This window comes from Zalophus californianus, chromosome 7 (assembly GCF_009762305.2).
Source record: "Zalophus californianus isolate mZalCal1 chromosome 7, mZalCal1.pri.v2, whole genome shotgun sequence".
Lineage (NCBI taxonomy): Eukaryota > Metazoa > Chordata > Mammalia > Carnivora > Otariidae > Zalophus > Zalophus californianus.
Window position 1 is genome coordinate 113,655,042 of NC_045601.1, and position 25,829 is coordinate 113,680,870.

At 46.3% G+C, this 25,829-nt stretch overlaps 1 protein-coding gene across 8 annotated transcripts in view; it reads right to left on the reverse strand.

Moving 5' to 3' along the window:
- Positions 1-749: 749 nt before the first annotated feature.
- Positions 750-25,829, reverse strand: part of C7H6orf89 (chromosome 7 C6orf89 homolog) — a 44,232-nt gene continuing 19,152 nt past the window's right edge. For all 8 annotated transcript variants that reach the window (XM_027601621.2, XM_027601619.2, XM_027601617.2 and 5 more), the window contains 5 exons: positions 13,936-14,090; positions 13,664-13,803; positions 12,190-12,319; positions 9,254-9,377; positions 750-6,177 (listed from right to left, as the gene is read on the reverse strand). In XM_027601621.2, coding sequence (XP_027457422.2) covers positions 6,083-6,177; positions 9,254-9,377; positions 12,190-12,319; positions 13,664-13,803; positions 13,936-14,090 — 644 coding nt within the window. In that variant the 3' untranslated portion in view covers positions 750-6,082. The remainder of the gene's footprint in view (positions 6,178-9,253; positions 9,378-12,189; positions 12,320-13,663; positions 13,804-13,935; positions 14,091-25,829) is intronic.

A 25,829-nucleotide genomic window follows, 5' to 3' on the forward strand; every position in this document is an offset into this window, starting at 1 on the left:
CTAAGCAGCATGTAAGAAATAGGTTGGTTTTTTTTTAAGATTTATTTATTTTAGAGAGAAAGAGACAGAGAGAGAGAGCATGAGTGGGAGGGGCAGAGGGAGAGAAGATTTCAAGTAGACTCTGTACTGAGCGTGGAGTCTGACGTGAGGCTCAATCCCACGACCCGGAGATCAGACCTGAGCTGAAACCAAGAGTCGGACACTCAACTGACTGCGCCACCCAGGCGCCCCAAGAAATAGTTCTATTTATACATTTATATAAAACTTGTGTGTAGATAAAAAAGAAATTACAAAAAAAAATATGAACTCAAAAAAATTTGAGTTAAGCAAATGACTTAACTCAAACCTGCACTGGGTTAACTGAGTGCCGAGAGTGGCCCTGATCAGTGGCAGCTGGCTCCCGTGGGCCAGTAAGGGGCCTGGCTGACCTCCCACGAGAACCGAGGACATCCACAGGGGAGGTGACACCGTGATGGCATCTGGACAATGTGCAGCCAGCTGGGGAGACAGAAAAAGGCAACCAGGGTCTCATCTGATTTCTAGGCAAAGTGCAGGGATGGGGAGAAAAGAGGAATCTGGGAAAGCTGGGAGAGAAAGTGAGAGAGGACAGGGCTAGTGGGGACAGGTGACCGGGAGGCCCCCCAAAGGCCCCTCAGGGCTGCCTAATGAGTACGATGTGGTTAGAGGTCTCCTGAGTTATGGGGGAAGAGAAATCTGGAAATTTAAGAATGACACCAAGTATAGCAAAGTTCTTATCAACCATCATACACCCTTTTAATTGCAAAAGTAAAAACTTTCATTACATAAAACTTTACATACATTCTTTACATGGCGGAAGTCTTTACAAGTTTGCAGTACATTAAGTCACCATCAACATTCTGCACCGAACACGTATTAGAACAGCGTACACCATCTGGAGCGTGCGCGGTTGGGACAGGTGTCTGTCTCCCTCGGCCTACTGGAACCTTCCCTGGTTCCCTTGAAGATGCACGGCAGCTGTCCCAATGCCTGTCCCTGACGAGGGTGGGGAAGAGGCTGAGCATTAGCTGCTGGCTTAGCTCTGCCCCTCCGGTCTGCTCCCCCAGCCTAGGCGTCTGTTACTGACCCTTCTGCAGGAGGGAGGGAGGGAGGGGAGAGACGACAGCCAACATGTTTCTGAGGGGAACACTATGGCAACAAGTTGCGGGGGGTAGGGGGGAAGTTGCCGGTCATGATGAGACTAGGGGTTCTTGGGAATGCCATGTGTCTGTCTGATCCTGTCACAAATTCTTGTGGATAAGAGAGTTTGTTTCTGAAAGGGCCAAAAGTGCCCTGAGGAGCTGGAATTTGGAGGCTGGGACACGGCTGATCTTTGAGTAAAAGTGGCTTCACAGGATGACCTCACCTACCCCACAGAGCTGTTGTGAGGAAATGAGGTTAACTAAGCTTGGCACACAACTGATGGCCTGACCGCCCAGTTTCTGTTTGAAACTCTAGACTGGTTTCCCTTCTCTGCTCAGGTGCCTGCAGCCGGGGCTCATGCTTGGATCCATGCCGCCGACTGACAGATGCACTAAGTGGAAGGGAAATGGTCTCCGGGTCAGCCCCAGCCCCACCATGTCTGGACGGTTCCAGGCCTCCACTAGGAGTTACATAACATTTCTTCTCTCCACTCTTCTGAAAAGCTCTGGACATTTCCCAGTCTCCGGAGAGAGGAAAACGACAGATGTATTTAGCTCTAATGCTTAAATTATGCAGGGCAGGGAAACCAGACACTAAGGGACCTGGACAAGAGACAAGCTGGCTGGACGGTTTCTCACAAAGGCCAGTGCATAAAACCATACTGCGTCCAAGGGTGGGCCGACTTGGGTGTGGTGCAAATAGGGGAGCACCTGTCTGTCTTCTTGGAGATGCTTTTGTGAAAGAAGCCACTAGATATCAGGAGGCTGGGGGTGAGGAGGCCAGGGAGATGCTGATGGCGACACAGAATTTTCCCAGAGCCTTCCATTTTTCATTTGCTACAGGGCTATCCCCATAAGCACTGGCACCTTCCAGCCTCCTGGCCCCGACACCCATTGGCGCTGTGCACAACATGCATAGCTCCAAACAGAATCTCAATCTAAAATGCCATTTAAACCAGTATCGCACTGTATGTTAAAATTTAAATTTAAAAAAAGGGGAGAAATGCCATTTAAAGCACATCCCACATTGCTCTCCTTCTTCCAATTTTAGTGGGTGATGGGTCACCACTGAAAGTTAATGAGTGTGAACTCGTGAACTCAGAGCTGAGTTTCTCCTCCATCACTAGGAGAGCTCAAAAGCCTAAAGGACCCCTCTGATTAAGAACTGATTCTCAAGAGGCAGTCACGATCACTTCTCTCCACGTAACCAGACAGCTTTGGCCCTTTCCCCTATAACTTGGCTTTCTCCTGTGGGCAAGGATTAGGTGAGAAGTGAACATTTGCTTTGGGATTTTGAATGTTCATTATGGAAGCCACTGGTTAAGGAGCAAACTCTCATCCCAAACTATATTAAAATGAGTGAGGCCATTACCTGCGGCGAAGGAGATTGAGAGATTTTAAAAAACAAATTGCTCCTACACAGAGGTCTATGCTGGATTTGGGAAGAAGGGGACGAGAAAATGGAGAGCTGACAAACAAGTGAGGTAAACTCTAAAGGGAGCCACAACTGGAACTGGGCAGAGTCCCTCTTCTGGTCACACATCTGGAAACGTGTGATGGGAAAATGGCTAGACACGGTTGTGTTCCAGTCACGCTCACTCTTAAAGAGCTTTCAAATAGGGAGGGAGAAAGTGAAAGGATTTTTATAAAAGTCATCTGGTTAGATTCTCTCCTGTTCCCTTTCTGTCCAAAACAATCTTGAAAACAAACCCTGAAGAGTTCCTGGCTTGCTGACCCTCTCCCAAGGTCCTCCTGACCCAGTGGGGACACGCCCCAGGCAATTAAGCCCACAGCTTCATTCTTGGGCACCACACTGTGCTGAGGCAGGGAAACAATGTGCTGCAAAACCAACTACCTACTGACCAGCAGTTAACTGTTCTAAGCCCTGTAAAATGTTTCCTGTAAAATGAGGATCTAACGCCTACTTGACAGGACTGAGTAACGATTAAAGGAGATCACGGAGATTGAGGCCCTCTTAGAATGAACTGGACAAATGTTACTATTCTTTCCCTCAGAAAATGAGGCCAAATCTGCCCATTTCTTAAACTGTTTTGTTCTTCACAAAATAAGTAGATTCTGTGTATTTGTTTTTTTAAGATTTTATTGTTATGTAATCTCTTCCCCCAACATGGGGCTCACACTTACAACCCCTGAGATCAAGAGTGGCATGCTCCCCTGACTGAGCCAGCCAGGCGCCCCTAGATTCTATGTTCATAAACCATATTATTTTACTCCCTCCCTTCCCTAAAAAAATTGTGTGGGGAGAGGATAAGTTCTGCCTGAACAGGTGTAATGTCTTGTCAATACTTGGCCCCTGCTGACATCAGGACATCTTGACATAAATGCTTCAAACTGGTGCCAAAGCAGCCTTTCTTCCCAGAGAGAAAGTGGGTGCCTATAAGCAAAGTGAAGCTAACCCACGTGTGGAGGTCACCATCATGTCACCTCTTCGTAAACACTCGACAAAACTTGTGAGGATTTTGTCCTTCTTGTGGTGGAGAAGGTGGGGGGTTGGTTAGGTAGTCCCACCATGCCCCCCCAACCCTTCCTCCTCATCTTGATGACTCTCTTCTGCACACCGGGTCATGTGGAGGGACTTCTACTGTTCCCATGAGAGCTGGGTGAGCAGCACCCTCACACAAAGTCTCGGGCTGCCAATCCAGGCCATTCTTGAGGGAAGCCATTCCTGTGTTCTGCTTATCAGAATTGCCTTCAGAAGAAGGCAAATTACTTCGACGTATCCAGTAATTAAGAGCTGAAAACTCTCTTTGGAAAATTTCTCCCTTAACAGAAATTGACCTTCAGTTCTGAACAGGATAGATTTTAAGCTTAGGAAATGCACGAAAATCTGTTTCTTTGCAGCCACACCATTTTTTTGTTGCACTGTAGACAGCTCAGGGGCTTAGGGGACTTTCCAGGAGATGCCTCAGAACAACAACACACACAAAGGTTTCTCAAAGTTTTGAGCTGAAGTGGATATTTTATGAACATTTAAGGTGAGAAGGGCAGGAATGAAATGGGGAAGGAACACAGGGTAATTCATAAAGACAAAATAGAAATCTCAATCATCAAAACAGTTTCTTTTCCTTCTAAGAAACCCTCTTTTGTTAACCCAAAGGGCCCAATTGAAGAAAACTCTAAAAAACTTGTTTACATATAATCCTTCTCCATGCACAGCAGGGGTATCTAAAAGCTTGCGCAAAGCTGGCCTTGAAATGATCCCTCTGAAATAAAACCTCTTAAATCATACTGCTTAGCAGCATGCCTTTTATATGTACAAAAAATTTTGTTTTTCCTGAATTAACCCACACAAGGCGCGGACTTGTTTAAGGAAAAATTCCCTCAGGTACCGTTTATCCTAATTTCATTCAAGTCTATGGAGGCCGATTATTTCCACCCTGAGCTCTGTGAACCATTCTTGTCCTTTACAGGCTCACAAAGCAAGTCTTTTAGTGCCTTGCTGATCCCCACGGCTGGCTGCTCGGGAGATGTGCTAAGGGAGGGCCCAGGGATAAGGTACAAGGACACCTCCAAGGATGCAGAGGAAGGACCCTGCAAGGAGTCACACCCCCTTCTCTCGCCACTGTCTGCCTCTGGTCCATTCATTCTGCCATGGACACCTGTACTCATCTGATTTCTGAGATTCAGAACCAGGGGCCACAGTCGGGTTTTTTTCTTCAGCTTGGTGACAGCATGACTAGAGGCCAGGTATCTAGCAGCATCAATAAAGGAATAAAGGGGGGGAAAAAGAGGAAGAAAAGTATCCTTATTTATAACATTTGATTAATACAAAAGCACTTGGAGGAAACAATGAGCATAGGTTATCACCCAACTGAAAGAACATAGCTTTATATTTTTATGAACAATAAAAATACCTCACCTTGTTTCCCAGTACAAAGAGAGAAATCATTTTAAGACAGAAGATCCCAGAGTCGCACACCCAACTGGCAAACACGCTGGGTCTGGAGTTCCTTCCCCAACCACATTACAACATCAGCTTGACACATGTGTAAAACATCTTCCCTGCAGAAAGCTGGACCCTAAGGATCAAACCCGGGGAAGCACCCTCTCCCCAGGCCAGCATTCTAACTTATCCCCTCTGAAGACATTGGTAAACGCAACCCAGTTGACAGAAGCCACGCTGCCTCAGCTGTAAAGGGCTCTGGACCAGCCAGGGAGAGGGGACCGGGAGTCCAACTTCTGAGAAACCATCCTGATAGGCAAGCGAGAAGGGAAGGGAGCGGGGTTGGGGGTGGGCATAAGAACCTGATCAAATGGAGGGAAGTATTACCTTAGGAATTACCATTTCCATTACAATCAGACTCCAACCTGGCATCACTGAGACTCCAAGAGTCATGGACACTGGGGAAAGCAGTGCATTTCTTGAGTGCAATGATTATTTAATCCTGTTTCACTGGTTTCTAGATTCCATTCTGCTGGGGAAACTGCAATGACTTCTTTAATCAGGCATGGCTTTCCACAGAAGTACAGGCTGGTGTGGCCAGGAAGACAGGACAAGCAGGCCCACCTGGTAAGGGATGGCTCTGAAGTCAGGACCTGCCGGCTGCCCTCTCTGTGGCCAGGGAGCCGGCAGAGGGGATCAGGCTGTGCAAGAAAGGGAAGGCACCAATCCCGTTTCCTGCCTGAGGGACAGCCTTGAGGCTGCGGTTCCAAAAGGTATGGAAGATGGAAGAGCCCAGTCTCTCACAGGCAGGTATTGGCAAAGTCCTGGCCAAGCAGCTAGGCTGGAAGAGTCGGGAGGGCCAGGCTCTGGCCACGACCTCCAGCATACGGCTGGCTCATACACGCATGCAGAGGGCAGGTAACTAAGTAGCCTTGGAAAGTGGTTCATCGTTTTTATTTCCCCCCTTTCAATCTGGTCTTCAGCTCTCTAAGTTGTTCCTCTGTACAATTCTTGTTACCTATAGTTCTGAGCGGGTGGTTCCATCACAGATGACCAAAGGCTGGACCCCTCGGGCTATCATGTAGACCTTCCAGTGGGTGGTGCCGGCATAGCCTTGAAGGGAAAGAGCAACAGGACAGCAGGTGAATGTCAGGGACGGGGCACACCTGTGGGCAGGACCAAGGCAGGGCTGCCTCACATAAAGAGCCCCAGTTCTCAGGCTTCTGGGTAACCTGCTATCCAGCAAGAGCCACTGTGAACCAAAGCGCCTCATTACCACCAGAAGTCTGGGGAACGAGGACTCAGTTCAACAGGTTTACAAAGGCGGGATGCTCCAGATGAGGCTGGAGCTGGGTATCAATTCTCAGGCCCGTGTCATCTTTATCAGCAAGAAGAAAGGATGAGTTCTGAGGGGGAGTAGGAACCCCCCTTCCAATTCCCCTAATGTGATCCCTAACACCATCTCATTATAGAACATCCCGATTAGCTCAAACCAACATGTCCTAAATGGTGTTCTGCAAACAGCAGCATCCTGCAAGACAGTAGAAGGAAAATAGGTTCCGTGGTCAAGGAAGTCTGAGAAACACTAGGTTCCACCAAGGCTTCTGGAGCCTTCGGTACACTAATGTGCACTATATACTGACAAGACAGGCAGTTCCCCAAATCAACTGACCCAACAGCCCTATTTGTCAAGGGCCTTTCTAAGGGGCTCCTGTTCCCATCCCCAAGGGTCATCAGTGATCTGAAGAACGGTTAAGGAAACACTGACCTATATTACAAGTGGTGTAAACTTAAAAGCTTTAAAAACTTGAACACTTCAATAGTCTCCCGATGGAAAATTCTCCGGAGTATAATGTACCTTAACTTTCTTTAAACTGAGAGCACTGAATAGAATTTAATCTCTACTTGGTGACTCAAGAAAGGTCACTGTGGGCAGTGACTCTTCAATCACCGCACATGTGTGGGCTCACCAGCATCAGCCTCTGAGGCCTGGCCCCTACATCGTTCTTGAAAATACCTCTCACCACGGGTTTTCTGGTGATCTGTGTCCTTATCCCCTTCCCCTTGGCCTTCAGAGGACAATGTTATTTTTTTTTTAAGATTTTATTTATTTGAGAGAGAGAATGAGAGAGAGAGAGAGAGAGCACATGAGAGGGGGGAGGGTCCGAGGGAGAAGCAGGCTCCCCGCCGAGCAGGGAGCCCAACGCGGGACTCCATCCCGGGACTCCAGGATCATGACCTGAGCCGGAGGCAGTCGCCCAACCAACTGAGCCACCCAGGCGCCCAGGACAATGTTATTTTGTCAAAAACCACAGAGCCTGCTTGTCACAGTGTGATTCTTAAGGGTCCCCGAGGTGCTGGAGCTGCCACCTGTCCTACAAGCAGCCCTGAATTATTCTCCTTTGCTGTCAGGGTCTGCTTTCCTGTCCTTGTCTTTATTTATTTTTAAAGACTTTATTTATTGTGAGAGAGAGAGAGCACGATCAGGGGGAGGGGCAGAGGGAGAAGCAGACTCCCCGTGGAGCAGGGGGCCCGACGGAGGACTGAACCCCAGGACCCCGGGATCATGGCCTGAGCCGAAGAAGGCAGACGCCTAACTGGGCCACGCCGGCGGCCCTCTTGTCCTGGCCTTTGACGGTGGCAGCCGCAGCCACGGCTGTTTCTGCCACTGCTTCGGCAGCCCGCTGTCCTCCCTGCCCCCGCCCCCCCGTTCTTCTCCCAGACCTGCCCTCTTCCTCTTGCTCTAGTCAGGCCCCCATCCTTCCCCATGTCGCTGTCCTGTGGCTGGCCTTTCCCGGACACTGCCGCCCACGCCTCCTCTCCTTCTGGCCAGCAAACCAGCCAGTCAGAGCGCGGCAGGTGAGCCTGCTTTGGATCTAAGGCTTTTCTGCACTATTCCCACCAGCCTTTGATGCTCAAGGCTCCTTTGACCACTGCCGGTCATCCATTTACTCCCCTTAATTCTACAACTGGCATTCTAGATGTCTGTGGGCTCCAGAAACCTAAACTTTGGATAACTGAGGTGTTTCTGTAGTTGTCCGAACCGTCAGGCATTGGTAGAACAGAAGACAGAAACTATTTCAAGCCATCACTATACACTCAACCCCAAATGCCACACAGACTTGTGCAATAGTCCTGCCTTACGGAAGGGTCACTCCACTGCAGGAAAATCGCTTCAGAACAATTTCTACACAAAAGTCCTCTTTTTTGCAGTAATTCCCAAGGGCCAGGCCAGCTGTGCTCCATTATCAGTTAATGCTTAATTTGTGCATTCTTTTCATTTCTAAACTGAAAAAAGTTATGTAATGTGGATTAACGCTTGTCAGAGTTTGCAGTCTGGACCCTACTTCCAAACGAGGGGAAAGGTTTCCAGCGACCAGGGTCTTCTGAAGAGGTAAAATTAAAAGAAATCAGTTAGGAAGACCAGCCTGGACTCTTGTCAGGGGCGCTAGGCTTCCCCTAGGCTTCATGAGGCAGAAGAAACACAGAGGGCAATAGTAACACTTGGTATTTGCTACAGCCAAGAAAACTCTACTGTCAAACTGATCGCTACGGACAGCAGTTGATTCAAACCTGCTTTTTTGGAATAGGCTTTTAGACTATAATGCACAGAACAGGCCACAGTTGGGATATCATGGAGCCAAGGGTGAGTCATGACTATGGGGCGGGGCCCCGGAAGGTAATACTTCCCCACGGGGCTGTTGCCCTTGCATACTGCTTGCGCTGTTTTATGAGCAAAACAGGCAGAAAAAGGGTTTCCTCGAATCTAGAATTGTACCTCCCCGGCCTGACTCTGTTGCAGGGGACACGTAAAGCTTAATGCTTTGCCGAGCTGATGGGAACTTGGGATAGTCACCTCTCCTCTCTGAGTCTCAATCTCCTCATCTGAAAAATAAAGGATTGCTCTAAGTATTTTCCATAATGCCTTCTAACTGGAAACTTTTAAGACCGATGGACACATCATGCATTCTAAATGTATATACAATGAGGCATTTCTCTGTGCTACATTTCCTCCTTAGCATATTGTTCCACCTAAGCATAAATATTGACTCTGCCCATAAAAGAAGCCTATTTTTGACTCTACTTAATTGAAACTTTGTGAAGACAATATTTAATTCTCACAATAGTTTTTGAGTTGAAAACTACAAAGATCTTGTGACTGACCTTGCCCCCTGGGGGCCCCACCTACCAATATCCCCTGGCTCTAGTGGCATCGCCACCGACTGGCAGTGTCTTCGGCATTGGGCGGGAGGGATGAGCTGCAACATGGCCTCACCACTGCCAATGATAAACAGGTCATGCATTCTATGCATCTGGAGGAAAAAAAACAAGGGAGAAGAAAAGGGAAACAAAATAAAAACCAGTGGCATGGGAGATTAGCATACAAAAATATATATATGGCTCTGACTTTTGCCTAAGCAAAAAGGAAAAGAGAACCAATGACACAATTCGCAATTATGCCCAAAGGACAAAAACCAACTAGATTCTCCTAAACCTGGCATCTCCTGGTACTGAGACCAGGGACTCAGTGTCCCTATCTCCTGGTACTGAGATCTCTTCTGTGGGTTCTCCTAAAGAGACACTGTGATTTAGTGGGAGACTTCCTCAGCCCCAGCCCTAACGCAGATCTAGCATGAGCTTCATAATTCACGGCTATTTCTAGCCACAGCTCCAAAGGAGGCTGAAGGCAAATCATCTACGTACAATTTAACCGACGTCTAGGAGAGGCCAACACATAGTGGTCTAAGTATATGATCTTCCGAGGGTCTGGTTGGATCCAGACTTTTCAGAGAAATAGATGGCCTGCATTTCCTTTGGGCAATGTTCCATGGAATAGTGCTTCTTGCTGCCAGGGTTTGGAGGAGAATTGAACAGAAGGAAGTTCAAGTTCACACTTTTGGGCAAGATCTGGGTGAAGAGATATATCACACTACTGATGAAAAACTAATGACAGTAAGAATGGCCTTAGATTTCGAACCCTAAGAAGGCAGCCAGGCTCTACGCCCCCACAGTAGCGACTGCACTTGGGAGAGCAGACTACTGCCACCAACGCGCAGAGTGCAACCGCTCTGTGCCAGGTCCGGCTGCGAACCCTGGTCTTGGGGTAGGCAGGGAGTAGGGGCAAAGGGAGAGGCTGGGCTGGTCTTGCTCAGGCTTTTCTTCCAACCTAGATGGTGAGAGAAAACCTTTAGGGCCTCTCCTCCCTGTCCCCTCCAGGAAAAGCCTTTCTATGCCCACATAACACAAGGGTCTGAAGGCCGGCTCCCCCGGCCATGTCCTGGTTTGCCCTCCAGGGCACTGGGTCCCTCCAGAGCTTTGGTCTGGGCCCTATCTTCTCCTGTCCCCAACCCTGGTCTCTCTGTTGCTCCCACAGGTCCTGGCCAGGATGCTGTTTCCATGGCAACACTAGAGCCATTCAACTGCCAGTGTCGTGACAGAAGGAGGACTAAGAAGGACTAGCGGTTTACGACTGACTGGCAGAGGCCCTGACACCTGCAGTCTTGAAGAAATCCCAGGACACCAAAACCCAGTGGATGTAGCTCTTTTTCATCCAGGCCTGAGAGGGGGCGGGACCACGTGCCTCTAGCCCCAGGAGAGGAAGAAACAGACAACGGGATGGAGCCGGCCAGCCTCAGGCGACCCTGTGGACTGGGTGATGTGGGTCTGGGAGCCAGCCCCTCACCTCTTTCCCCAGTGCCTCTTACAATCGGATCCCCACTGCTTATTTTCTATCCCAAGGCTGTCCCACAGACATATGACTTTACCGGGCTCTAGGGCCCAGGGATGTGGACAACAGGGTGGAGTAACCAGGCTGTCGAGAAAGGAGAGCCTGGGCCAGGGTGGGGAGCAGATGCTCTAAGAAACCAGACTCTCAGGATGTTTGCCTATTTGGATCACTCCCCTTCCCAAAACATGCTTGAGAACCACAAGATGACTCTGATAGGCGTCTGAGTAACTTGGTATCTACCTTCTGGCTGGGATCCTCGGTGTTCCTGTTAAGCAGACTTGTGAAATTAACTTCAGATTCAAGTGGGAAAACCAAGATAAAGACAAAAGCTCTCGCCTAGAATTATATCATCATTATGAAGATGAAATCATACCAGGGCCCTGAGCTCTAGCCGGGGACAGCAGAATAAACTTCTTTAAAATCTGAGGCACAAGCCCAGCACCTCCACCCTACTGCTGGCAGACAGAAGTTCTTACTTCTAGACAAAATGATTGGTTTTTATAGGCTTTGAAATTCCTTTACCACGATTCAGCAAATTTGGAGCCAAACAATAGTACTGGGAGGCTGAAAACACAACCCGAAGTTGGTAAGGGTCATAGTTTGGGAAATTTCATCCTATTAATTCTTCCAAACCAATCTAAACTCAAAATCCTTCCTCAGGAATGAGACTCAACAGGAGAGCAATTCAGAGAAAAGTAAACAGACACAACATAGAACAGCTTGACTCAGTCCACTGGCCCCAGAGACGTAAATGTGGGCTCTGGGTACTTGGCCGAGGATTAAGTGTTGCTACCCAAACTGGTCTGCCTGCCTCGGGCACATCCCGGCAACCCTTTTATCCCCAAACCTCTCAAGCTTTTTGCTTTCCCAGTTCTCCACCTGAAGTTTCTCCTTCGTTTATTTCTGGGGCAAGGTAACCTGGAATGCGGGTTGGTGGTGGGGTGGGTAGAGCCCTCCTATTAACTTGCTGTGTCCTTGGGCAAATCATTCACTCTCTCTGGAGCTCAGTGCCCTATCCACAAAATGAGTAAGATGGGCTGCTCATTTATAGCTTGCCTGCTGTCTACTTTGAGGTGGGGAAGTCAGACTAACTGCATGCTTGGGTCCCTTTAAATTTCAGGACTTTACTTCCTAATGTAGAAAAGTAGCTTGACCTCAGGTGTCAAGGGCAGGAAACAGATCTGCAAAGTAACGAGACTTTCTGTAAGCATGCCTTTGTGGAAGGGTGGGCCACTGCAGGTCTCCTGGCTAGCAACAGGAGGAGAAAACTGTAGATTATGTGGGTGTCCCTTCAATTCACTTTCTGAGTTGACATGCAGGGAAGGAAGGGATTATGACATCAGCCCAGGTGCCAAAAGAGGAGAATTCTAGACCCACGTCCTCTCAAAATGTCCTACCTTACTACCCACAATAGGTTCCGGTTGAAGAAGGAAGCACTTTTTTAAGGAGGCATCTTTTGGAAATGGCAGGTAGGTGAAAACAGGAAAAAGCTCGCGTAAAATGTGTGCTCTGTTTAGAGGTCTTCTCCTGTAAAATTTGAAAGAGACAAAAGCAATTCAGCTGGGCAAGCCAGCTTCTATCTCCATGACTAACAGGGAGCTAAGCAAGGGTGGGAAAACTGTGGGCGGTGGGTAAACAGGGAAAAATATCAGGACAGTATCTTAAGTATTAGGTTCATGAATAACAGTCATGCCAAATCAATTAATTGTGACATGCACACGTACACACATAACTCCACAGCCAATAATTTGTACATGTGGGTGGGGTGTTTATAAAATCCAGCTAAAACAACATATAGAGGAAGGAAAGAAATGGTCCATTCATTCTATCTTGGAAAAGAGACTGAAGTAACTATCAGCAGGCCAGGCAGGAGACCAGAAGGGAGGAGGAGGAGGAGGCAAAAATCATGAACTTTCTTCTAAGGCGGTATGGCATGCAATGGGAAGCCTAACTAGTTAAACCAGAGTATTCGATCAGGCAAATAAATGGCAAATTTTAAAAAAGACAGAAGCACTGAGAAATTATCTAACAAAAAGACCAAAAAAGCAATTTTAATTCTCTTTTGGAATGGTTCTAGATGGAAACTGGTTTTCCTTCTTTTTTTCTGGAGAGCAACCTTCACCCCAAAAATGGACCATGTTTTCTTTTTATTTTTTTTAGAGAGAGTGAGCGTGACCGGGGGAGGGGCAGAGGGAGAAGAGCAGACTCCCTGGATGAACACAGAACCTGATGGGAGGCTCAATCTCATGACCCTGAGATCACGACCTGAGCCAAAATCAAGAGTTGGACGCTTAACCGACTGAGCCACCCACACGCCCTGACCATGTCTTCTACAGGACACAGGGAGGAAGAGGGAGACAGACCTGGGTTTCAATCCTGGCTGGGTGACCTTAAGCAAGGTACTTAACCTCTCTGATTCCCACTTTTCTGATCTGAAAAATGACAATGATAATTCCTACTTCCTACAGCTATTATGAGCATCACCAGTGAGAAACAGACACTGACCACTAAGGCACACAGCCTGGCACAAACAAGTGCCAGGAAATGAAGTTTCCCTTCTATTCTTCATGCTTTCTCTTTAGCCCTCAACACTCAGGATGCATTTTGCACAAACACAAATGTTAAACATGTCCTCAGAAATAAATTATGATGCTATCAGGCAATCTCAGTGTCCACTTATGGTGACAGCCCTCTTGAGACACCTCTTCAACTCATGGCTGATTTTTCAACAGTGAGGTCCTACCATTTGACTTGAAGAGTGCCTACCCAGTGCAAGGCAGGGGAGGGTCTCAGTGGTAGCTAGTATTGTTCTCACACTTGGTCTGCCCGGTTTCTACCACATGCAGGCTAAGTGCCCTTTTCCACACTCACCATGGATAAGGAAATGGGAACCACCGTTCGGGAAAGCAGCGCCACCACTTGCTGAAAAACGCTTCGCTGAAGCCTTCCGTTACCTCAGGGTACTGGCACAGGAAATGCTGAAACTCTTCTGACAACAAGAGCTGTCCCGTCTTGGCAAGGCAGAAAACAAAAGCAAGACAAAAACCAACACAGGATTCCCTCTCAGGAATGTCACAGAGCCTGATGCTTGCAAGCCATTAAACAGATAACCTATCAGTGGGAGAATCAGGCTTCTTGCTCACCTTGATCACCAGAGGATGAAGTCTCTCAAATTTCTTCGGGGTATCTTCCAGGAGCATTACCTTGAGGGGTAATTTCTGGGCACAGCCAGTGCAGTTGGCAGGGATGGGGTCTGACTCATTCTGCTCACAGTTGTTTGTCCACCAAGGGTCAAAGTCTGTGAGAGGAAGGGATATGGAGAAGGCAGATACAGAACACAGCGGGTAAACCCTCAGCCTCAGCAATGAAAGTAAAAAGGAAAGATACAATGATTTTTAAAAGCTGACAATGATCAGCACTGGTGACCTCCGAAAAGGTACATATGAAATAAGTACACCCTCTGAGGAGGGTGTAGAGGGCACAGGGGATAGGGGTGGGCAGGAGAGGTATGTTCTTCTGTATATTCTTCTACACTTCATGGAAAGTATTTTTTAATATGTATAAGTATCTCCTAAGTCAAATCAACTACGTCAACCAGTTGGAGAAGATATTCAGCAACCTGGGGATGGAGATAGAGCTGTCCCACTGTTTTCTAACCCGTGACCCAGACGTCTGAAAGTCTACAGCACATGGGGGAGGGGCGGGCAGAAAGGGTGGTCCCACCACCAGTGATGAGCCCCACTGTGTGTTGTCTCCAAGTGGAGGCCAGGATGACTCTGGGAAAGAGGGGCGGGAAAAGATGGAGAGGAGATAGGACTTCTCATGGGCCCATCTCTGGTGTAAAGTGAATTGCATGTGCCCACTAAGTGCTCTGTGGGGCACCTGGGTGGCACAGTTGGTTAAGCTTGGGACTCTTGGTTTTGGCTCAGATCATGATCTCGGGGTCATAGGATCAGGCCCAGATGGGCTCTGAGCTCAGCGGGAGTCTGCCTGAGATATTCTCTCTCGCTCTGCTCCTGCCCCCTGCACCCCACTTTTGGGCTCTCTCCCTCCCAAATAAATAAATAAATCTTAAACAAACAAAAAAAAAAAGAGTGCTCTGTCCCAGCTCAGAAGTGGGTAGGGCCCACTAGCCATGGTGTCTACCCCCCCAGGGCTGCAGGTTGGTCAGCAAGGGAAGAATGGCCGACCAGTCCCTGATGTGAGTGCTAGTTGCCTCGCCATCCCCCTTCTCTCGCAGGTCCTCTGCTGAAGAGTTGGCTCGCTCTCTGGATGCAGCCCTTCTCAGTTTCCCTCTGTTCCTTCCCTCTGACACCATTCTGTTTCTAATGTTATTGCATTATTTCTTGTTTGCTTTCTGTTCCACTCTGGGTTTCATCTGTGTTCTCTGAGATATGTGCTTATGACAAACTCTAATTTGGATCCAAAATTTTCACAGATGGTTTCTGATTAAAACCCAGTGGAAACCAAATCGGGAGAAAGCCTAGAACAAAAGACAAACAGACCACCAAATGTGGCTGAAATTAAGTCAATTCTCTGAACCAATCAACACACTTGGAAACTGACTCCTAACCACAAAACATTTGCTGCAGTTGACAGCAAGTGCCTTTTCCTTCTTTTCTTAAGGCAACAGTAGTGGGGCGGAGGAAATCCCCACCAGGGAAGGACTGCATTTGTTCTTAGCTTGTCTCCTGAGCACCCTCCAAATGCCCTCCATCTCTTGCAGACAGAACCTGTTTCCTTGAGGCAGCTGCCACCTCCCCTCCTCACGTGCCTCAGTTGTGGGCAGACTGCCAGCCAGGGGACCCTCTGCTGCCTCCTTATCCTGCCAGGGGCCTCCAGGGACAGCCAGGAATCCTCCTGTGGCACCCCGAGGCTGCGAAGTTATGCCTTTTTCTTCTGGGATTTTTTTTTTTTTTTTTTTTTTTTTTTGCGATAGAAGGGGTAGAGAGAGATCATGAATGGGAGGCGGGGGCAGAGGGAGAGGGAAAGAATCTTAAGCAGGCTCCATGCCCAGCACAGAACCCGATGCAGGGCTCAATCTCACGACCCTGAGATCATGGCCTGAGCCAAAATTGAGAGTCGGACGCCTAACCAACTGAGCCACCAAGGCGCCCCTCTTCTGGGATATCTTCAAATGTTCCTAATTAGAGGTCAAATACGATTACTTCTTGCCCAAATACAAGCACTTTGGGTAATGGACATACAATGAGGCATAAGTAATCATAACAGTATGTTACAATTATATAGTATTTCAGTTTCCAAAGTCCTTGTGAGGGAGTTCTATGGAAGGAAGGGGAAAGGACATCGACGTGCTAAATGCCAGGCCCTGGGCTGGTCATGTTCACATGCTCTGTCATTTACTTTTTACTATATGATTATTGAGGAGGCAGCGCTCTTCTCCCATTACAGATGGGCAAGCGGAGAGTGAGGGGCGAGAGCAGTAACCAAGGCACCAGAGTGTGGTGGGAAGAGCACAGAGCGGGTGGCAGTAGAAACGAAAAGTAGGATGGCTGTGAGGAGGGCTTCCAGGGCGTGAAGCACTTCTGACTCTGAGCAAAACAAGAAACCGGCAAAGGCCTTTGGGTAGTGGTTTCCAATGCTTTAGGAAGGTTATTCTGGGCTGTGACTAGACTGTCCGAGAAGAGAGAGGCTGGGAAGAGGAAGACTGGGTTGTACTTTGTTTTTGTCCTTTTTTGGGGGGCGGGGGTTGTACCATGATGAGAGGTGACATATAATGAGAGGTAAACTGAGGCAGTGACGGCACAACCTACAGATCTAAAGAATGCTGTGTGCTGAGATTGCCCAAGCACGCCTCGCCTAAGGGGACCCGGACACAGTGGATGCTGGAGACCTGCAGATTGATCATGACATGTTCCTGCAGGCATGTGTCCTATTCCAACTGAGTCAGTTAATTATGGCAATTTCTCCAGGAGGTAAGAGTCAAGTGTCAGGAGAAGGGGGCATCTTAATGTATACAAAGGTGCTTTAAGGGCTAGGGGCTAGCAGTGAGCGGTTCCGAACCTAAGAGCACAGAGAGATCATTTTAGCTGTGATTTATTGAATTTCGGTTTTATTCTGAGCTTTAGACACTCCTGGGATTTCCAGGTAGAGGTGCCCTGAAAAGTAGGCAGAGGAAGAAAACCCTGGGAAGGAAAAATCAGGAAAGAGAAAGAGAGACTAGAGTACTACCCAGAGGATTCAATGAGGTGGCAGAATGTAAGGTACACACATCTAGACACATGAACACCAATGACCCCTTCCTCTCCTAGCTAGTCACTGCAAAACTGAAATGGAAATGGCCTCATTCATTACTAGCAGGAAGCTTCACAAGAAAGGTAGAACTATAGAATTTGACTGGAGGACATAAAATAAGACTTGAATAAATAAACATATCATACCGTGATCCTGGATGGGAAGACTAAATATTAAAAAGAGACCAAGTCTACCCAAAGATAAAGTGAGCAGAACTTGGAGAGTCTCCCATCAGAGTTCCTACTGGTGAAGGTAGGGGTGGGGTGGGGCTGTGACAATCTCCTTCTGAAGTTTATCTAGAAGAGGAAATGTGTGAGAACAGCAACAGGCAATAATCCACCCCCTGCCCAAATTAACTCTGGAAATAATTTCAGGGCCAGAGGCATCCTTGGTTATAACAAATGACTTACAAAGTCTGGTCGCTGCTTCAAATCTATGGAGGACACGCCCCCTCGGGCCCAGATACCATTGGACAATACAGGAAGAGCCTATGTCACAGACCCTGGGCAGATGGTGGACCTGAGGACCCTCACCCCTGACTGCTCACGGGTCACTGGACGGCTCGAGCTCTTTACAATGCTGGGCGTGAAGAGGGAAGGACCGGAGGGAAAGGGCATTATTCTGCTGTCTCTGTGTAGATAAAACATTGACAAAAAACCTCAGCTTCACTGAGATTTAATTCCTAGACCATAAAATTCATTCATTTAAAGTGTACAATTCAGGGGCACCTGGGTGGCTCAGTCGGTTAAGCGGCTGACTCTTGATTTCGAACTCAGGGTCCTGGGATCGAGCCCCCAGCCCCGAGACAGGCTCCGTGCTCAGAGCGGAGTGTGCTTGATTCTCCCTCTCCCTCCGCACCTCCCCCCGCCACTCACGCACTCTCTCAAATTAATAAATCTTTAAAAAATAAACTGTGTAATTCAGTGGCTTTTAGTGTATTCACAGAATTGAGGTAACTATCGCTATTATCCAATTTTAAAACATTTTCATCACCCTAAAAAGAAACCCTATACCTATTAGACACTTTTCCCATTCTAACCCCTCTCCTGCCAGCCCTACGCAACCACTAATCTTTCAGTCTCCATGGATTTGCCTATTCTGGTATTTCAAATAAATGGAATTGTGCAATATACGGTCATTTGTGTCTGGCTTCTTTAATTTAGCCTAATGTTTTCAAGGTTCATCCATGTTACAGTGCTTATCAGTTGACTTTCCTTTCTATTGCCAAGTAATATTCATTATGTGGATATACTACGTTTTGTTTATTCATTCATATGTTGCTGGACATTTCTACTTTGGGGCCATCATGGACAATGCTCCTATGAATATTTGCATACAAGTGTTTGTGTGGACATGTGTTTTCAATTCTTCTGTGTACATACCTAGGAGTGGAATGACTAGGTCATTTGGTAACTCTGTGTTTAATTTTCTGAGCAACTGCCAAACTGTTTTCCAAAGCAGCTGCACTATTTTACGTTCCTGTCATCTGCCTATCTTTCTTGGAGGAATGTCTATTCAAATCTTTTGCCTATTTTTAATTGGGCTATTTGTCTATTATTGAACTTTAAGAAAATAAATTCTTGAAAAAATAATGAGGCACTTGCTCTTCTAGGTGTAAGAACACAGTAGCATTCTATAAAGCTACTGTAATTAAGAGTACAGTCGATCCTCACTATGTGCAGATTCCCATCTGTGAATCTGCCTACTCCCTGAAGTTTATTTGTAACCCCAATCAATTCTTGTGGTGCTTTTGCAGTCATCCCCAGCCATGCAGAGTGGCAAAGCCTAGCTGAGGTGAAGAAGGTGACACTTGGCCTTTTTGTTTCACCTCTCAAACTGTAAACGACTGTCCTTTGCACCGTCTATTTGGTGCTACACTTTTTTATATTTTTATTGGTGATTTTGCTGTTTAGAGTGGCTCCCAAGGAGGTTATGCATTTGTGGGGACAGCGGTATATGGGAACTCTCTGTACTTTCTGCTTAATTTTGTTGTGAACCCAAAACTGCTCAACAAGTAGTTTGTTAATTAAAAAAATGGCCTCCGAGGACAGTGCTAAAGTTCTAGCATTCCTTTTTTTTTTTTAAGATTTATTATTATTTATTATGACAGAGAGAGACACAGCGAGAAAGGGAACACAAGCAGGGGGAGTGGGAGAGGGAGAAGCAGGCTTCCCGCCGAGCAGGGAGCCCGATGCAGGGCTCGATCCCAGGACCCCGGGATCATTATCTGAGCTGAAGGGAGACGCTTAACCATCTGAGCCACCCAGGCACCTCCCCCCATATATGTTGTTAATGAAAGTATACATTGCTAAAAGTTTATGAAGACAATTTGGGTAGTATTTATTAAAATTTAAAATGTGCCTGCCCTTTGACCCAGCTGTTCTAAGAATCTCTTAAAGAAATAATAGTACATGTATATAAAGATATGTATATCTGAATGTCCCAGGTGCATTTTTTTATAATAGCAAAAAAAAAGGACCAAAAAAAAAAACCTCCCTAGAAACTTATATTATGGAATATTCACAGAATGGAAGAGTATAAAATCTGGAAACGTATATATACTGGGTTGAACAGGATCCCCCCCAAAATTCAAGTCCTTCTGGAATGTGAGAACATAAAAACAATTGGAAATAGGGTCTTTGCAGATGCAACTAATTAAGATGAAGTCACACTGAAGTAAGGTGGGCCTTAAATCTACTCTAAATGGTATCCCTATATGAAGATGAGAGGACCACACAAAGACACACAGAGGAAAAATGGCCATGTCAAGATGGGCACAGAGATGGGGTTAATTTACCACAGCTAGGGAATACCATGGATTGCTGGCAACCACCAAAAGCTGGAAGAGGCAAACAAGAATCTTCCCTGGAGGGAATAGAGCCTTAGTAACATCTTGATTTTGGCCTTCAAGCCTACAGAACTGTGAGAGGATGAATTTCTGATCGTATTAAGCCACCCAACCTGTGGTACTAGACGGAAGTATGTACATAAACCCTTCTTCTGTGTGCGTGTACCAAAATATATTTACATATGTTAAGTATATCTATCTGTACAGCCATGGAAAAATTCAGAAGTATGTTTATCAAATTATAAACAATGGTTGGTTGGGTGGAGGAGTTAGAGGAACTGAGATAAGTTTTTTTCCTTTTTTTTTTTAAGATTTTATTTATTTATTTGACAGAGAGAGACACAGCAAGAGAGGGAACACAAGCAGTGGGAGAGGGAGAAGCAGGCTTCCCGCGGAGCAGGGAGCCCGATGCGGGGCTTGATCGCAGGACCCTGGGATCATGATCTGAGCCAAAGGCAGACGCTTAACGACTGAGCCACCCAGGTGCCCCGAGAAGTTTCTTAATCAAAACTGTATTTTTAAAAATAAAAATCTTATACCTCTTTATTGTGTCTCTGTATGTGTCTTAATGTATTTTCCAAATAAAAATGTCGTTGGAGACCATGAAAACTTAAGCTGAGAATATCAACTACAAAATGTAGAGTTCAGTCACCTTAGAAGGCAGGCCTCTGGAGAGGTACCTGACAGGGGCAGAGACACTGGCCAGGCTGGCGGCCAGCAAAGAAAGAAGGGAAATGATGAGGAAAAATGGATCACTGGAATGGGGTAGCCTATGCCATCCATCTGAATTAGGGGAGCCAAACTTCAAGAGGGAGAGCTACTTTTGATCTCTCTACAGCCTTGAGATCACTAAGTGGATGAAGAATGTGTTTATATTCTGGTGGGAAAGGACTGAGGAATGGCCAGGTAGTAATTGTCTTCCTCCCCTTCCCATAAAGTCCCCAACAACAAAAGAATTACCCAGACTCCCTACTTGGCCTCCATCTACTTGAAAAGGCTTCATCTGATGTGTTCTCTCTACAACTGGCTGGAACCATCATACCACAAAGTGAGCAACCTGGAAAATACCCAAGAGCACACAGCAGGGCGCCTGGGTGGCTCAGTTGGTTAAGCGACTGCCTTCGGCTCAGGTCATGATCCTGGAGTCCCGGGATCGAGTCCCACATCGGGCTCCCTGCTCAGCGGGGAGTCTGCTTCTCCCTCTGCCCCTCCCCCCTCTCATGTGCTCTCTCTCTCTCATTCTCTCTCTCAAATAAATAAAATCTTTAAAAAAAAAAAAAAAGAAGAGCACACAGCAGGTCATCCCATGCCATTCTGTACACAGGTCTTCTTCAGCCGCCTTACATGCTGCGTCTCACTTCTTTCCAGTCCTCTCTTTCTATCCCCTCCCTGTAGCACCAGACAGAAAGGCCTGTGGAAGCTGGATAGTCACTTCCTAACTTTCTTTTATTTTTTTTAAGATTTTATTTATTTATTTGAGAGAGAATGAGACAGAGAGCACGAGAGGGAAGAGGGTCAGAGGGAGAAGCAGACTCCCCGCCGAGCAGGGAGCCCGATGCGGGACTCGATCCCGGGACTCCAGGACCATGACCTGAGCCGAAGGCAGTCGCTCAACCAACTGAGCCACCCAGGCACCCTCCTAACTTTCTTTTAATGTCTAAGGTTTCTTTATTCCAAATAGCCTCCTTATATTAGCTATTTTTTTTAAGATTTTATTTACTTATTTGAGAGAGAGAGAGAACATGAGAGAGAAAGAGAGAGATCACGAGCAGGGGGTGGGGTAGAGGGAGAAGTAGACTCCCTGCTGAGCAGGGAACCTGATGCAGGACCGATCCCAGGACCCCGGTATCATGACCTGAGCTGAAGGCAGATGCTTAACTGACGGAGCCACCCAGGCACCCTATACCAGCTAGTCTATATTTTAAAAAGGTATGACAGAGAAGTGAAATCCTACATGTTACACACACACACACACACACACACACACACACACACACACACACACACACACACAGAGGAATATTACTCAGTCACAAAAAAGAATGAGATCTTGCCATTTGTGACAACACAGATGAACACAGAAGATATGTTATGCTAAGTGAAATAAATCAGGCAAATATGAATACTGTATGATTTCACTTACATGTGGAATCTAAAAAACAAAACAAAAAAAGCAGCAAGAGACCCATAAATACAGAGAACAAACTGATGGTTGCCAGAGGGAAGGGGGGTGAGGAGGGATGGGCAAAATGGGTGAAGGGGCCTGGGAGGCACAGGCTTTCAGTTATGCAATGAATGAGTCACAGAGATGAAAGGTACAGCCTAGGGAATGCAGTCAGTGGTACTGTAACAGCACACTGTATGGTGAGAGATGGTAGCTACCCTTGTGGGGAGAGCAGCATGACATACAGACTTGTCTCATTACTGTGCTGCCCACCTAAAACTAGGGTAATATTGTGTGTCGACTACACTTCAATTTAAAAACATGGTTTCTAACTGTGAGACTTTAGAATAGTCAATCCCCTGGCACACCAGTCTCATCTTTGAAATGGACATAAAAATGGCAACCACTCTGATTGCTGTGACTACTGAGGAAATACACGGCCCAGTACATGGCACAGGGCCTGATATCCAGTAAGTGCTTGACACAGTTGCTATTATCACCTCAAATTTTATTTGCAAATAAAAGAATAGGACATTTCCTGAGGTCCGAGCATTTCATCTTTGGGCACTGGCCTAGACTCTGATTAGGTCCTTAGTTCTAAGTCCACGAATGATCTACTATTCTCAAAACTCCTTGATGTTGCTGGATCTACTTCAACCTTCCCTTGAAAGTTCACGGATACATGAAGTTCCAGTTATGCAGTACAGATCAAGAGATACATTTTCTCATTGTAGATGGGAACTATTCCAGGCCTCCTCAGTATAAATGGGTGTCACAGTTAAAAATTATAGATGCCTAGGGGTGCCTGGCTGGCTCAGTCAGTACAGCGTGTGACTCAGGGTTGTGGGTTTGAGCCCTATGTTGCATGTAGAGATTACTTAAAAATAAAATTAAAAAAAAAAATTACAGATGCCTGAAGTAAACAAAGTAATTGGGCCTAACATGAGGGAGCCTGGCTTGGCTGAGGGCAGAAACCGCAGGCAGTATGTGTGGTGTGATGGAAAGAACACTAGACTAAAGTTAAGAAACAAAGGTTCAAGTGCCAGTTTGGTATTTTTAGCTGGGTAAGCAAGTTACTTCACTTCTCCTGCCCTCCATTTCCTCTTTATAAAATGGGGCTATGCATTAGATCAACACTAAAGTTCCTTTTTAGCTCTAAGACTCAGTGATGCCATGGAAGGGTGAAAGCCAAGAGTATGGCTGGTAAGATCAAAGTGGGTATAAAGATAGGAGGCTGGGGGGGAAACAAGAACTAAGAATGTGATTGCAAAGGGAAAACTATGGGTTAATAAGATAAAGGACTTAATCAAATAACAAGTCAAATATTACCCATAAAGGTGCAGACCAGGAAGATGAGCTGGGCTGAATGCCTAGGAAAAGACCAGATCGGGAAAATTCTAAAGGGCCAAGAGCTTGGCTTATCTTTGGATCTGTAGTACCAGCTGCAAAACCTTGTTCTAGGCACTAGGGAGCTGAGAGCTGAGAGTGAAGAACTCCAAAATCAAGTATTTTTTTCCCCCAAAATCAAACTTAAAGCTAGAGTCTTCAGGCATACTATGAGGCTACACACTACTCCCAGCAGAAGCTAAGAGATCAGACTCTGAGGATAGGATGCCTGGGTTCAAATCCTGATCCTATGACTCACTAGCCTTGGGACCTTGGGCAAGTGACCTAATGTCACTGTACCTCGGCGTCTCCATCTTTAAAACAGGCATAAAACCAGAACTTACCTCACTGGGATATTGTGAAGATTAAATGAGACAATATATGGAAAACCCTTTGAACAGGGCCTGGCAATCCGCTAAGTACTAAGTAAGTGTCAGCTTATTTATTTTCTGCTGCAGAGTGGGAGGTTGACGTGAGTCACTAGAGAGTCACTTCGTTCTTCTCATCAAGAGGATTCAGGAGCAGGGTTTCCTATCCAAGGCTAGAACCTAGAAAAAGAACCCCACTTCTGTTGCCTTTTGTTCCCTGGGTGGAGTCAAGAGGAAAAAGTACCAGAGGTCAGGTGGAAACGTAGCACCATTGGTGGCAGTGCCTCAGGTACATCAGCACTGCTCCCACATTTGCCCTTGGTCATTCCCAAGGTGCTGGGGCGGGGGTGGGGGGGGAGGCGGGGACGGGTGACAGGTTAGACAGGCCAGCCCCAATATACTTGTGGGCTTTCCTTCAGGGAGCTGAATCTGCCATGCCATTTCTCTCTACATTTACTTTAAAGGTATCACTAAGTTGGGGCGCCTGGGTGGCTCAGTCGTTAGAGTCCTGGGATCCAGCCCCGCGTTGGGCTCCCTGCTCAGCAGGAAGCCTGCTTCTCCCTCTTCCATTCCCCCTGCTTGTGCTCCCTCTCTCACTGTCTCTGTCAAAGAAATTTTTAAAAATCTTAAAAAAAAAAAAAAGTATCACTAAGTAATTCTGAATAAAAGGCAGCTGTCTTTTTGGTACGACGACATTAGGAACGATAACTTACATTTTTTCCTTTTCTAGCCCTCTTATGGGCCCAGCAGTTCCTATTTCTTGTACCTAATTCTCCCCAATATGTTTCCATTTACCCCTTATAATATTATGCATTCTAAAGTTTCCTTCCAAATGCTATGCAATACGCTGTTCGTTTTACATGGCCACAGCTTCCCAGAATGATCACACACAGGAAAATATGGTGCATCAATATCCACATTTACAAGTAAAAGCAGCACTTTAATAGAGTCAACAACATTAGAGAGCTAAAACCACACCCTTTCAATGCTCTCTCTTTACAACTGAGCTCCAAGGACTCATTTTATTTCCATCTGCAAGGCAAAATATTCATTTGGAGTGGACCCAATAGTTAGGCTTGTGGATGAGATGCTATGGTTTCTTGAATTACTAGACTCTGACTTAGAGAATAAGCAATCATGGTCCAACAACGCTCACTTCTTAATTCAATAGCCTGTGGAAATTTTCCTTACAGGATGGGGAGAAAAAAAGTAACTGCCATCAACTTGGTGTTAAACACTGCATCTCTGTGAGCCAAAGAACAGAAGATACCCTGAGGGAGGCAGTGACAGGAAGAAGGGAAAGGAGGCTAATGCATGTGAGGACGCAGTACAGGCTGGCCTGATTGACAAGTTTCTCTGGATCTTTCCCCCGTGTGCTCTGGACCTTCCTGACAGGGATGTTGGAAATGTCACTTTTTTTTTTTTTTTTTACCTTTGTTGATGACATTTCAAAAACAACCCTCTCAATAAATCTGGAATTAAAAACTTTCTATATATGAGCTAATTAAAGAAAAAACCTCACAAGGCTTTTTGTTTTATAATGGTCCCTTCCTCTGATTTTAGTATAATTTTGGAAATCTTTCCATAATTTCCTCCCTCAAGTGTACAAAAATAGCTTTCAAAGGAGACTCAATCCAAGTCATTTTTATGACTGATTAGGTCTTGGCTTAAAGAGGAGCATTATAAAGTGTAGTTTCCACTAGGAAATTTTTGCTGAAAGCAACACTGAAAACATACTTCCTGAACAGTTATGCTGGAACCTAAAGGTTTCAGGACATGATTACATAAAAAGTTCTGAAATCCATCTGTGAAATTAATTTACATATTCCTTCATATGGGCAAGTAAGATTACCACTACCAAATAACAAAATCCCCTCCGTTGTTTCTCAAAAAGTAAATTTCAAGTCTTATCATGTTATGTTAATCTCAGAAGGCAAGTCCTCAAATGATGCGTCAAACTAGAAATTCCTGTGGCGCCACTGATGCACCGTTACTAAGTTTAAATGCTTTTTAAAT